Source organism: Artibeus jamaicensis, unplaced genomic scaffold (assembly GCF_021234435.1).
Source record: "Artibeus jamaicensis isolate MK-2021 breed Jamaican fruit bat unplaced genomic scaffold, CSHL_Jam_final scaffold_833, whole genome shotgun sequence".
Taxonomy (NCBI): domain Eukaryota; kingdom Metazoa; phylum Chordata; class Mammalia; order Chiroptera; family Phyllostomidae; genus Artibeus; species Artibeus jamaicensis.
In genome coordinates, this window is record NW_026522056.1 from 21,318,517 (window position 1) to 21,332,100 (window position 13,584).

At 44.5% G+C, this 13,584-nt stretch overlaps 1 protein-coding gene across 4 annotated transcripts in view; it reads right to left on the reverse strand.

The window, feature by feature from the left end:
- The window catches only part of FAM149A (family with sequence similarity 149 member A), a 42,067-nt gene that overhangs the window by 12,961 nt on the left and 15,522 nt on the right, over nucleotides 1–13,584 (reverse strand). Inside the window, exons 1-8 of one of the 4 annotated variants that reach the window (XM_037128748.2) lie at nucleotides 12,623–12,921; nucleotides 8,523–8,633; nucleotides 8,089–8,224; nucleotides 5,225–5,367; nucleotides 3,221–3,346; nucleotides 2,365–2,535; nucleotides 1,615–1,805; nucleotides 623–777 (exon numbers count right to left, since the gene is read on the reverse strand). In XM_037128748.2, the coding sequence (XP_036984643.2) occupies nucleotides 623–777; nucleotides 1,615–1,805; nucleotides 2,365–2,535; nucleotides 3,221–3,346; nucleotides 5,225–5,367; nucleotides 8,089–8,224; nucleotides 8,523–8,633; nucleotides 12,623–12,711 (1,122 nt within the window). In that variant the 5' untranslated portion in view covers nucleotides 12,712–12,921. Of the gene's footprint in view, nucleotides 1–622; nucleotides 778–1,614; nucleotides 1,806–2,364; nucleotides 2,536–3,220; nucleotides 3,347–5,224; nucleotides 5,368–8,088; nucleotides 8,225–8,522; nucleotides 8,634–11,369; nucleotides 11,463–12,622; nucleotides 12,922–13,584 lie in introns of those variants that run through there. The other 3 variants (XM_037128750.2, XM_053659818.1, XM_037128747.2) reach the window with 3 other exon arrangements.

Consider the following 13,584-nt stretch of genomic DNA (forward strand, 5'->3'; position numbering starts at 1 on the left):
TGCCCCTGCTGGTCCCAGTATCCCATTCTCTTAACTCGAAATCCAATCACTGCTCCCTAAATACACCCTGTCTCTCATTTCTCCACGCCTTTGCCTGAAGACTTCCTACTCCTTTGTTCTCCAGCGACACTTTTTTACATATTGCTCACAGAACGAATGTACTAAATCTGACTTGTTTTATACTTTTCGTTTTACTAAGCTGGGGACTATGATTTCTTTACCTACAAATCTCTTCAAAACACCTACTGTACTTCATTCACATAATGCAAATTCAGTCAATGTTGAATGAACCCAGCATATGCTCACTGACCGATTGTCACTTTGGTGGGAGGAGAGGAGAACATTTGTAACCTAGAAACAGTGAGGGAAACATTTTTTTTGTCTCCAAACATCTGTCAGCTCAAAGCCGATGCAAAGTTCAAATCTGAGTGCCCCCACTCTATTAAAGAATACGGTGGTTCTATGAACATGCGCGAAATAAGTATTTTTAAATGTCGGTCTTGATCACAAATGGGCCCCAACAGCTTGATAATAAAATGTAACAGGACAGCAGTCTTGACAACTGAAGCCAAAGATATAAAAGCCAAAGGAAAGCAAGGGAGACTAATGGGAAAGTGTTTACCGGAAGTGGGTTAGGATGAGGAGCCAGGGAGATGCTTCGAGTTTCTGAGCTTCTGGAAGGAGGGGCACTTGGTACCTCAGTGGCCAGATGGGAAACAAGCACCTGCGGAGATTTAGTCTCAGCTGCTTTCAATTTTTCTTTCTTGGTTTTTCTTCCTGTGTCAACAGAAAATGCAAGATTGTTCAGAAACATGTTACATCTAATCTGTGTACTTAAAATTCACCGTTCAAAGAAAATGTTTATTCTTGAGTCTGCCATGAGTCTACCACGGCCACGGAACCTTGCTACAGAGAGCAGAGATGCCATCGAGCGGGGGGCTGCTGTGGCACTTCTTCAGGCACACATAAGGAAATGCCTGTCACTTCAGTGTTGGTCAGAAAAACAGAGATTATATTGTGAAGCAAGGAAGATTCTTGGTATTTTATGATATCCTATCCAATCCCTTCGGTTGGAAAAAATAATATTTAACATGTACCCTATATATACCCATGAATATATACACCCTATTATACAAAGTGATTACATAATACCAGTCTACCAGTTAACATTTCTATGATTTGCTTCTGCTCAACTGCAAGTAGCTTATTTAGAAAACATTTTATAAGGTTAAATGAAGTGATTATTAAATTATCCATGTTTACATGTTACTTCACAAATAATGTTAAACACAATTAAAAACCAATATCCCATTACTAGAGATTAGTTAGATGAGGTTTTTTATTATCATAATACATTTTTTACAATGTGACCTCTAGCTTCTTTCTTGTGTATACCTGTGGGGGATTTTCCCAGAGTACATATATATTATCTTTAATACCCAAAAACAATAACGTCCTTTTTGAAATGATTAAAGATCACTTGCGAGTGAAGGCGAACACGCACGTTCCTCTCACCTGGAGCACGTCCTACGTGTGGCCAGGCCAGGGGTGGGGCACAGCGCCGAGAAACCAGGGACTTTTTTCATTGGGCGAAGCACTGCTATAGATAAGTACCTGTGAGCGCCACTTCCCAGTTCTTCCGAATCAGCTTCTCCAATATTTCTACCACGCTTCTCCAGACACGATCGAACACTTCTGCAGCCACGGCATCTTTGATACAGTCATGCGGGGACACAGGCGGAAGTCCGTGTTTGTGCCACGGCCTATAACGGTGAGCGGATTTTTGTCCGGGGCGTTCATCGTCACTGAGGACAAAACCCATTCCAGTTACCGAGAGACTCCATGGTTGAAGGTATTAATGCCAGCTAGCTAGCTAACATGCATGCATAGATGTACACTGTACATATAGGTAATGGCATTCTTTTTGAAACACACTGTTAATTTTCAGTGTACCAATTTTCAACCACAAGGCAAATTTTTATATAATGTTTGTGGCTTTTGTGTAAGAACCCAATAGGCGTTTAGGGAAGAGACCGGCCCATCTCCTTTGCTCTTCTGGGTAGCCAAGTCCCGGGACCAGAGCTCCTGGGCACCAGGCCCACTGAGAGCTTGTCCATCGGTCACCAGCATGCTGCTTTCTACCTCCATCACATCGTCAACAGGAAAGGGACACCCTCCCCCAGCACGAGCATTTCCTGCCGGGGACATAAAACCTTGGGAGAGCATGTTACTCCCCAAAGCACGGAAATCTTTTGAATACGTGAAATATACACAAAGCACTACCTGAGTGTGTAATCTAAATAAACACCAACTACATGAATATTGTTAAACTAAGAAGTTAGTGTCAAATGAAATTGTATTCACTCTTCTTTCCGGTCGAAAGCGAAATACTCTTCAATCTTCCCTTCCACGTCATAGACCTCTTCTTGCAGGGATGAACACGCCATGAAGTCGGCCACCCCTGTGCCCTCGGAACCTGGCTCAGCTGGGGCTGCAAGTGCTGCTGGGAGTATTTGAGAGCCAAAGATGCACAACCTACGGGAGAAGCAGGTTCTCCATGAGAGCTTATAGAAGTTCCAAAATGCAAGGTTTATGTGGTTATGGTAGGCCTTTATATTATTCACAAAGCACAGAGTCCCATATTTGAAAATCAGTAAATGTTACATTTAACCAAAGTCATATCCTTAAAAGCAGCACTTTTAACACAGGCTTCGTTAAACATTTTAAGGGCTTCTTGAAAGCCTAAATTGTTCTATGAGTTTGTGTCCTCTTGGCTGTCATGAAAGGATGTCATGGCCCCATCCCAAACATGTGTGACTGGCATACGGGGCCTTGTCGAAATCAGTGGAGGGCAAAGGAAAATGGATGGGGCTTTATTTCTTCTGCTGCTACTGTCTTGGGGCTTAGGGTCCGTCTGTTTTGATTTTGCATCTAGCTCGCCTTTCAGAGAGTCTTCGGAACAAAACTTGAAAAGTTAACCCCCTGGATATCTGTACCACACACACACACACACACACACACACACACACACACAAGTCATTGTCATCATCATCAATTTAGAATCAGAAGCACTATGTGAAAATAATGCTCTGTACCTGTCCTTCAATGACCTGGAAACTTCCCAAGTGGTGGAGCCGGGGCTCACAGCTGAGACAGACATGGAAAAGGACACCTAAATGCAATTAAAAATACTTTTTGAAAGCAGCCGGTAGGAACGTACTGTCTGCTGTTGCCACTGCGTTCACCGGTGTCCGAGAAGGATTCCTGGGCCGTGGAGCGAGGCTCGCTGCACTGGAAGTGGCGGACCCCTTCATCAGTTGGCAGGACGATCTGTCTTCCTAATACTCTGCGAGGTTTTAAAAAAAGAGAGAAAAGTATATACCAATATTTTTACCTAGAAGAGGAAAAAAGGTTTTGCAATTTTAAAGGTCAAATGAAATGTTGTTTTGAGGGACTGCATAAAGGAAGCAAGGGAATGCTATTTTGAGGGACCGTGTAAGGAACATACTGGTCGGAGAAGCATGACAGGGCATCACAGAAAAACCAGAGGCTTTCAGGGAGAGGCCAGAGTGCTCATGCTGCTGCTGGAAAGACCTGAGGCCAAGTCCTCTGGTTCTGTAAGCCACTGATCGCATTCGTTTGATTGGCTGGGCAAGACAAAATACTAATAGTCACCTTGTAGGAACAGCGAGTGGCTTGAAGGTAACATCTACCAGATCCTTACCTTCAGGGTAGTGACTTTCAAGCTTTTTTACCTCCTGGCACACATAAACTCATCACCAAATGTCTGCAGCACACCAAAGAATATACTAGATATTTTTTTCAATCTGACAAAAAAAATAAGTATAATTTTGAATCATTCACAGTAGCAGACAACTACTGTTGTGTGACCCATGGTCATTTTTTTATTTGACAACCTAAAGAAAAAGAGGTCAGTGCCCCTGATGAAATAGCCAAGAACTGTGTATTTTAAAACTTCTTGTGGCAACACCTGACTATTTCATCAGAAGCACTGACCTCTCTTCCCTTAGACTGTCAAATAAAAAAATGATAACAGCCCACATAACAATAGCCACCTGCTGTGAGTGATTCAAAATTATACTTATTTTTTGTCAGATTGGCAGAAAATACAGTATTTTTTGGTGTGCTGCAGATTTTTAGTAATTAGTCTTCATGTGCCATGAGATGCAAAAGGTTGAAAATCACAGCTTTAGAGTAATTTCAGGCACACAGAAGTCCTCTATAAATGTTAACTAATACCTACAAAATGAATAAACATATACAAATGTGTAGAGTTAGCTAATGTGCCTTACAATCTTTCCTTTTTCCATCCTCCCGCCTTCCTCTTTTATCTTAGCTCTGTGAGTGAACAGTGACAGGAAGCAGGTTGGGCTCCTGGCATTTCGGTAGGTTTGCCAGGCCTGGAAAAGGAAGCACCCTCGATTAATACCTCGTGGGCATACTGTACTTTCTTAAGGCAGGAGGTTTATGAAAGGCCAGAAAGAAAAGGTAAAAATCTACTTAGTCAAGATTTGTTTCAAATGTATATAGGTGTGTTCACCAGAGGATCCACCAACATTTGTATGAGTATTCTCATTTATCTGCCCATATATATATGGGCAGATAAATGAGAATATATATATATATATAGAGAGAGAGAGAGAGAGAGAGAGGAACTTCAGATAACTGGTATGGATTTCCCCCCCTAAGTATTTTGGCTAAGTAATTGAAGGAAGAAAAGCTTCCCTTTATATCCAGTCTATATTCTCCATTTTTGACATAAAAAACAACAAATGATCCTTTCTACATAAGGAATCTCGGTGCAGTGGTAAAGTTCATCTGTCCAATCAGTGGGCAAGTAATGACTCTGCCCCTCCCCCCACCCCCACCCTGTGCATTGCTCTCAGCGCTGAGGACACCCACACGTGGCTGTCACATGGGTGCACGTGAAGGTAAAGAACGACTCCTACCCCTCGCATATCGGTTACGCAGGCCATGCCTCTCTGAGGGTTAGCTCAGTGTGCTTCTCACAAATTAAAATGCACTCCAGTGTTGGGATGTCTCTGTATGCCCTACGATGCCATTTCAAAGGATGGGAGTTCCCAGTAGAGGACGTGTGTTTTGGGGCAGGCGTTTCAGCCAAAATGTGCTCGTTGTGTGAAGCCAGTCCGGAGGGGGCAGCGCCACAACCCACTCTGGTGAACTACTACGAATGGCCTCCTACCTCAGGTGCACCGACCGCCTGGCCCACTCAGTGCATTCGGCCACTAGGTTCTGGGTCGGAGGGCTCACTTTCCCTTCAAACAGCATTTCCTCAACCTCCCAGAACAGCTGCTGTACTTTCTGTGCACTGGCTTTGTCAAACTCCTAAAACAGAAATGCATGTTCAGTTACAGGACAAGACGCTGTAGAAATACTGGCTTCATGATCAGTGACGTTTCATAATCGATGATACTCCCCCCACCCAGGATATGGAGCGTGACGTGATAAAAAAGCAGACTCTGTGGTTAGACACAAATGCCGCAATTCTTACCCTTCTGCTAGATTACGCCCCACTCTGAACCTCAGTTTCTGTAACTGTTAAGTAGAGGTCATTTCTACCACATGAGTCATAAGACCTATTCGATTTGACACAGATACAGGTATGCATATTGGCACAAGCCTTGATACACATGCTTAGACATACACACACCTACATACCTGTACACACACAAGTACGTGTATCTATACACACAGACATATGTCCCTCACACAGTGGGGGTGTGAGGCATTGAAGAACATCTGCAAAATACTAAGTATTTTTTATCTGCTTATATCACGGGAAAGGAAAATTACTTTTATAGAAGGGCCATTCACATTATTTTAATCAATGGGGGAAAAAATCCTGAGGCGTGGTTCTTAGGCTGGAGCCAGAGGACTTACTGTTCCTGCCTGACCTAAAGAGGGTCTTGCACCGAGGCTGCAGGGAGGTGAGAAAACCCGTCAGCCTTGGAGTTCTCCATGGCTGGGAGGCGAAAGGCTGCAGGGCGGGAGACCTGGCTGTGTTTTCTTTTTTTTTTTTTTTTTTTTTTTTTATTTGGTTACTTTTCAAGTACATTTTTTTTCTCTTCCCCCCTCCCCCGCCCGGTCTCCCCCCCTCCCTCCCATTCCCCCGCCCCAGTCCTCATCTCTGTGTCATTCATACTTGTTCCTCAAAATCCCTCCCCCTTTTTCCCCTTAAGTTCCCTTCCCTCTCCCCTCTGGTCGCTGCCCACTTGTTCTCTATTTCAGCGTCTTTGTTTTTATTCTGTTTGCTTGTTTGTTTGGATTGTAGACTGGTACAACCATTATGGAAAACAGTATGGAATTTTCTCAGAAAAATAAAAATGGACCTGCTTTTTGACCCAGCAATTCCACTGCTAGGATTATACCCCAAGAATCCTAAAACATCAATTTCAAAGAACCTATGCACCACAATGTTCATAGCAGCACAATTTACAATAGCCAAGAGTTGGAAGCAACCTAGGTGCCCATCAGTAAATGAATGGATCCAAAAATTGTGGTACATATACACCATGGAATTTTATGCAGCAGAGAGAAAGAAGGAGCTACTACCTTTTGCAACAACATGGATGGAACTGGAAAGCATTATGCTGAGTGAAATAGGCCAGGCATTGAAGGACAAATACCATATGATCTCACCTTTGACAGGAAGCTAAAGAATAAAACAAACTGGCTGTGTTTTCTTCCAGGAATGTGTGAACCTGAAATCTACTCCACAACTCAGAGCAACAAAGTGCATGTCAGTCTGACCCACCTGATCCGATGGCATATTCAGGCTGGTTTTCACAGAATGCTGTTCAATATTTTCTGGGTTACGCCTTCCCTCCAACTGATAATGAACTAGAGCACCAGGTGGCAGGGAGTTGAATTCTCTTTTAAAAATGCAAATACAGAGGAAAGCAATAATAATATATGCCTCTTAGGAGGGGCCTGGGTGACTGAGGCCTAGAAGAAGGCTTTCTTTCAATTTTCTCTTTTGCATTTGTTTGCTTTTGCAGCTATTACCAACTGAAAAGTAAATAAAAGTGTTTGAAAGCAACGGGAGGTTCTGGAATAATGCAAATTCTGTATGTATGAAAGTCACACGAATCTCTCTGGATGATGACGTGAAAATGCGTACCGGAGGAAACATACAATTTGGACAGTATGAAGCAATGAGTCTCAGCCCCCAAAGAGTGGGGCGGGGCAGGGAGTGGGGTGAGGTGGAGGCTGTTTATCAGAAGCGAGAGCTGCATCTCATTTAAAGAAGCTATGCATGATTCGCAGCTGACCGGCTTCCTGGGTCCCCTCCCTCCTTTGCGCATCTCTGTTGTACGCTGCAACATTCTGGGTGGAAAAGGAGGCGGTGGAGAACTGCTTTTAGAGAGAAAATGGAACACAAGCAAAGAGCAGGATTTATTACATCCAAGATGCTTCAGTAGAGGGAGGCTCCTCCCAGCCAAGGGCTCCACCAAAGGCCAGGAGCCCCCCGGGCACTTTGGGGACTGCAGAGTCAGACAGGGACCAGGCTGTCAGCAGAGTGCCCCGCTCCGGACTAGAAGCTGCCCCGCCAAGAATCCCACTCCCAAAAAGAATGAAAACCGGGCTGAAGTTAATAGTTTGCACAAGAGTTAGAAAGAAGGTGAAAGTAAAACTTCTGACTTAGAAATCCTCTAATCGTGAGGAATTTTTTACTTCTTCCCAATTTCTCTCTTATTTGAGTTCCTGTTGTCAGCATCTGTCCTGAACTCCCACCATAGATCTCATGCAAAAAAATGTATATAATACCCTGAGAGGCAGGGAAAAGAAGCAGGAAAGACAAAGCTGTCAATGGCTCAGACTCTGAGTTATAATGTGAACGGTTTTTATTTTTCCTTATATTTTTCTCTTTTTAAGTTATGACTTGTGACATGTAAATGTTTTATATGTATAACTGTGTATGTGTATAACAGGTAATGATTTTAAAAATATACCTGTGTATAACAGGTAATGGTTTTTTAAAAATAAAAAAAGTGATTCTTCATTACACACTATAATCATGAGATTATCCAAAGTATTCAGACATACATCATCTCCCCAAGAGTAGATGGAGGTCCTCTCGGTAGAAAAGCCAGTCGTGGGACTCCGAGTCCCAGACCCAGACCAAGAGCTGTGGGCTTCCGAGGGAGCGGGGCTTCCATCCGAGGAGAAGGACGAGGACTCACTGCAGGGACAAAGGTACGAGACATAAATGACATTTCCTGGGAAGACCTTGGTCTGGAAAGTGGCTGTCCTCCTCTGAGCCACTTCCTCTCTCCTTAAATACATGTGTGAATTTCACAGCACCCTGAATTTTGAAACATTTATGCAATATAATGTGTCACTCCTTTTGGTGTCCGCTGACAATAAAGCTGCTTTTCCACTTTTAGAAATCCATGGCCAGTCACCAATTCTGTGTCCCATATTCGTGACTGCCGTGTTTCGGTTTGGGGGTCTGAAGCATTTCACAGATGAATTCTTACCAAGAATATTTACCGATGGCTGTCTGCACACGTCTTGTAAAACGTGTAGGTAAAGGAGCTTCATTTTTCCCAGTGAAATTGTGTTTTCCAGATCCTTTGGACAGTCCTCTTCTGAAAAATAAATACAATAAAATATTAAAAGTGTCTATAATGTAGTAACATCATTTTATCCACTAAAGCCTTTAAAATCTTCCTTTGCCTAAAGTTGCTCCTTCCCTTCTGCCATTTCCCCCTAAAATCACATGTGTGCACATACACACCACGTATGCCAAAGAAAGCGAGGTCCAGGCTTTTAATGTTTCTGTTTCCTTAAAAGGAGGGTTGCCTTTCACCTACAGGCAACCTAATTTAAACTGGACAAAATCAATGACTATGATGTTGTCAGACCGCTAAAAGTTTCCCAAAACTCTGGACAAACACAGCCTCACGCCCACGCAGGACTTGGCAAGTGAACAGGAACTGAACTCAGGTCCCACCTGTCCTTCGAACAGGTGGCCTGTGCTTGCGAAAGCCAACCAGCACTCCAGGAAAAAAAAAAAGTCAGCAATTCCATGTATTTCTGAAATACATCAAATATTCTTGAGTCACCAAACACATAAACAGAAAACATACACAGAAAGAAGTTCCTCCAAGTTAAATAAGGTCTTCAGGCTGGCTGGTCCAAGGCCATCAGCGTTGATCATTAACTTTCAATTAGCCTCTGGAAATGCTGACTGCACTCCAGTCAAAATGCCTTCCTCATGTTTAATAGTAAACAAAGCACGTAAGTCTGTAAAAACGGACGTACTTTCTCGAACAAAGAAGTTATATTAATTTAAGATATGAGTGATTTGGGGGGAAAGCCAACTTTTACTCTTTCTAACAGGGACATCACTTTAGCATTCATGAAAGTAAAGCTTTGCTTTCGCTTTCAATTATAATGGTTCTTCACTTTCAACATCTGTATTTCTGAATGTAAATGGAGTTTTAAGAAACATTAATATATGAACAAAGTGTGTCCTTAGTTATTTACCAATAGGTACAACAAAGGGAATTTCAAAAACAAATCAATTACTATACACAGAGGTTCGCAAGAACCTCTGCCTTCCAAACATATCTTGTAGAAAAGAGAATAGAACTATATGACTTTTTCTTCTCCTTATTGCTGTCTGTCTTCAGTACAACCAAGCAATTCTGAGGATAAAGGTGGTAAAGACAGGGTACCAGAGAAAAGAACACAGGACAAGCTTTCATACTAATAAGCTGCATAACCTTGAATCCTGTTCAGCTCTTTCAAAACCATCAATTATTTACCATTTGCACATGACACAGTAACATCAGATAAACATAAAAATATGTGTGACATAAAGGGGCAATCCATTAAAATTGTATCAGACAGACCTGCTTTGACCATTAAGAAGTATATACTGGTATGTGAGTTAATTGGCTATCATTGAAAAATAATTTTCAATAACCTCAGGGTAGTGAGTCAAATAAAACATTGTTCCTTTATAGTATCTCTGTAACATCAACTGCAACGGTGGATTCGAATTTTGTTCTGCCACTGACAGGGATGTGCCCTTTGAACCAGCAGTTTCCCCTCCCTGGACGCAGCATCTATTACGTCCGTGGAACGGTGACAATCCTGTCAACTGTTTTGTGCAGTTGTTGTGAGACTGAAATGAGATCAAGCGTGTGAAGTGTCTGTGCAATCGGTGCTAGATACCTTGGCTGCTCCTTCCCACTGCCATTATGCTCAGCAAAGGCTGCCCCACGAAAACCCTGCTCTTGTTAACTTGCACCTCCCACGGCATTTCCAACTACACACCTCAGTTTGTTTTATTTCTTTAAGTTCATTTTTAATTTTTCAATTACAGTTGGCATTCGATATCATGTTTCAGGGGTGCAGCCTCGTGGTTAGACATTTCTGTATCTTACGAAGTGACCCCAAAGTGATGCCCCTGGAAAGTCCAGAACCTCCCCAGCACCACACAGAATTGTTACATGATTGGCTACATCTCCTACGCTGCGCTTCCCATCCCATGACTATTCGTACTTCTTAATCTCTTCATCTTTTTCACCCAAACTTCCCACCCACCTCCGCCTCTGGCTTCCATCAGTTGGTCCTCTGCATTCGGGAGTCTGTTTCTGTTTTGTTTGTTTGTTTATTTTGCTCTTTAGATTCCACACATAAGTGAAATCATATGGCATTTGTCTTTCTCTGTCTGACTTATTTCACTTAGCACAATACCCTCCGGGGCCATCATGTGGTCATCGATGGTAAGATTTCACTCTGTTGATGGCTGAGTAGTATTCCATCACATATATGTACCACAGCTTTTTCTCCACTCATTCACTGAGGGGCACTTAGGTTGCTTACAGCGCCCTTTAAAAATTTAGCTTTTTACTGTGATGATCTTGACACTTTATTAAATAGATTTCCTTATCTGTAGCAGCTAAATCAATGCCTGTCACATAGAGATGTTCTGTTGGTTGAAGGAACCAATAGGCAGAGACTAAATTAGTAATTTGAAAGAACATGTTTTTACTCTGTAATTACTTTGAATGTTCATGGTTAGTTCAGAAGATTACCTTGTGACTAGAGCTGAAAATATGCTCCAAGTTCAAGACATTTCTGGGGAACCCTTTCTCCTTTATAAAGAAAGAAAATTCACAGCTCTCACAGTAGCTGGTATATCCAAACAACTAGTTTCTCCCTTCACATTCCACCATATCCTACCAAGACGAATGCTCCTGCTCACTGCGAAGCGAGTGGTCGCAGGAGTCTCCGAGAGGCAGGGGTGCCGGGGTCGGGTGGGGTGGGGTGGGGGGACCGCTATGAAATGGATGCTTTGAAACTACATCTACTTCCACAGTATTTCTCCAAGTCTTTCTCCTCTGCTCTTTTCCACTTCTTCGCAGTCTCTGGACCTCTGCGGAACTTCCTGAGCTTCCGAGTTCGGTGTAGTAACATGTACACTGGACCAGAGAACGCAGAATTCTGAGTCCTGAGGAGGAGCTCACATTTGCCCGAGGCTGTGAAGCCCACAGGGACGGAGCGGGTCCCAGGACCCAGGCCAGCTAACTTGCATGTCTTTCCAGGAGTCAGATGTCACTGACATTGTCAATTAAAAACAGGATCTGTAAAAATGTACCTTTCCTTTTCATTTTTACATCTTGTTTTGGTTCTTTGGCTTCTCTGTCTTCCAACCATGCACTGTAGTGTTATTTCATGCAAAATAGTGAACATCTTGAATTCCCAGTAAACTACTGACTCCTACGTAAGCCATACGCTCTACGAAAGTGTGCAAAGCTCTACGGAAGTGTGCAACTTACGTAGATGTGTCCCAAAACATCTTGAAAGTGGTGGAATGTTCAAGCTCTTATTACATAATACATAGACATATAAGAGTTATATACTAGTTCCTTGTATCTTAGAGATGGTACAACTCAGCTTAGTGGGTACATTTAAAGCTATTCTTTTGGAGACAGGACCTAGTTTTTAGTGTCAACTGAACTGCAACAACTGAACTACACTGTATTAATTTCTTGGTTAAGGCATCAAAGTTAAGGCTGAGTCCCCATCTCCACGAGTCACTCCATTCTAGTTGTCAAGGTAATGACTCGACCATCTACTTTTACTTTGAAAAAGCTGCCTTTTGGTAGCCCCACAAACTTTGCCTGTACAAATAATCACAATTTTCAGTTTCGTATTTCTGTTTAAAAGGGCTGTCTGAAAAGAGCGCTGTGTTCTGAATGAGCTGAAATGCAAGATGATTTTCCCGATGAACTGGCCATCACGAAGCTGCCCCTCCTAGAAACCACGCTGCCCCGATTTAACGCAAGAACATCCTAGAAGTAACCTCAGCTCTCTGGACGGTTGAACAATACTGGTGAACAATCATCTCGGATGTCACAGATGCTCCTCAGAGCCGAGGAGCAACTCCACTTGGGAGGGCCGCATGAGGTCAGCACGAGAGAGTTCATGAATGGATGCGAGACAAACCGAACAGATGGATTCCAGCTTTGCAGGCGGGGCGTGGGGAGGGGCGTGGGGGGAGCACTTGGCACACAAACAGGACGGAGGACAGAGTTAATTCACTTCTCAGATCAGGACTTACCCAATCACAATCAGCCCCAGGCCTGCGCTCGAGACCCCAAGGCCCAGCTGCGCCTCTCCCGGCCCGCGCGCTCCAGGACGCGGACACATCGCGCTGACACCCCGCGGGCCGCGGGCAGCCGTGCGCTCCCGCGCCCCAGGACCCTCGGCTCCCCGCCTGCCCAGCGCTGCGCCCCTGGCCCGGCTAAGGCCGCGCGGGCCGCGAGTGGCGTCTGGAAACAGCGAGCTTCCCGGCCAGGTCTACGGGGCCCACGGGCTAGGCTGCTCACTGCAGGGCTGCCTCCCCCTCCAGATCCTGAGACCCAGCAAGGGCCAGATTCCGGTGCGGCAGGCAACGCCTCCGTCCCTTCCGCGCCCGCCCTTCCGCCCTCCTCCCCTGGTCTCGGCGACCTCCGCTGAGATCCGGCCCGGCCGGCGGAGGCCCCCAGCGCTTGGTCTTCCACGGCCTTTCGGGGCTCCCAGCCCCCACCTGCGGACTTCCTGCCCTCTGCCCACCCCCCACTCTCCCAGGCCCTAGATTTCCAGGAAAGCACAGGGTTTTCCCTTCCCCCTGCCAGAGGCCAGAGAGTTCATAACCCAGTGATTTTAGACTTGCTCGGAGGCACCCGCTCGCCCCGCCGCCCTCTCCAGGCCTCCAGTGAGCTTGGATCTTCCCACTCCTTCCCCGGGCGCTGTGTGGGTGGGAGAGTCTGTCCTGACTGGTGCTGGCTGTTCTTAGTTCTTTTAAATAGAATTGCTGAGACTTGGTATGTGCCAGATGCTCTTCTAATTACCAAGAACTCCAGGCTTAATGATGCACGAGATTTGCTTTCTTTTATATCTCGTCTTTCACCTTCAGATAGACGGTTCATCTCCTGCAGTCCAGCAACTTGTCCGCAAACCAGAGAGCATGCCTGGGTTTCGGTTTAGTAATATGTGCTCGTTCCCATCTTGGAGGCACACGGTTACAGCAGGGCCCGGTCA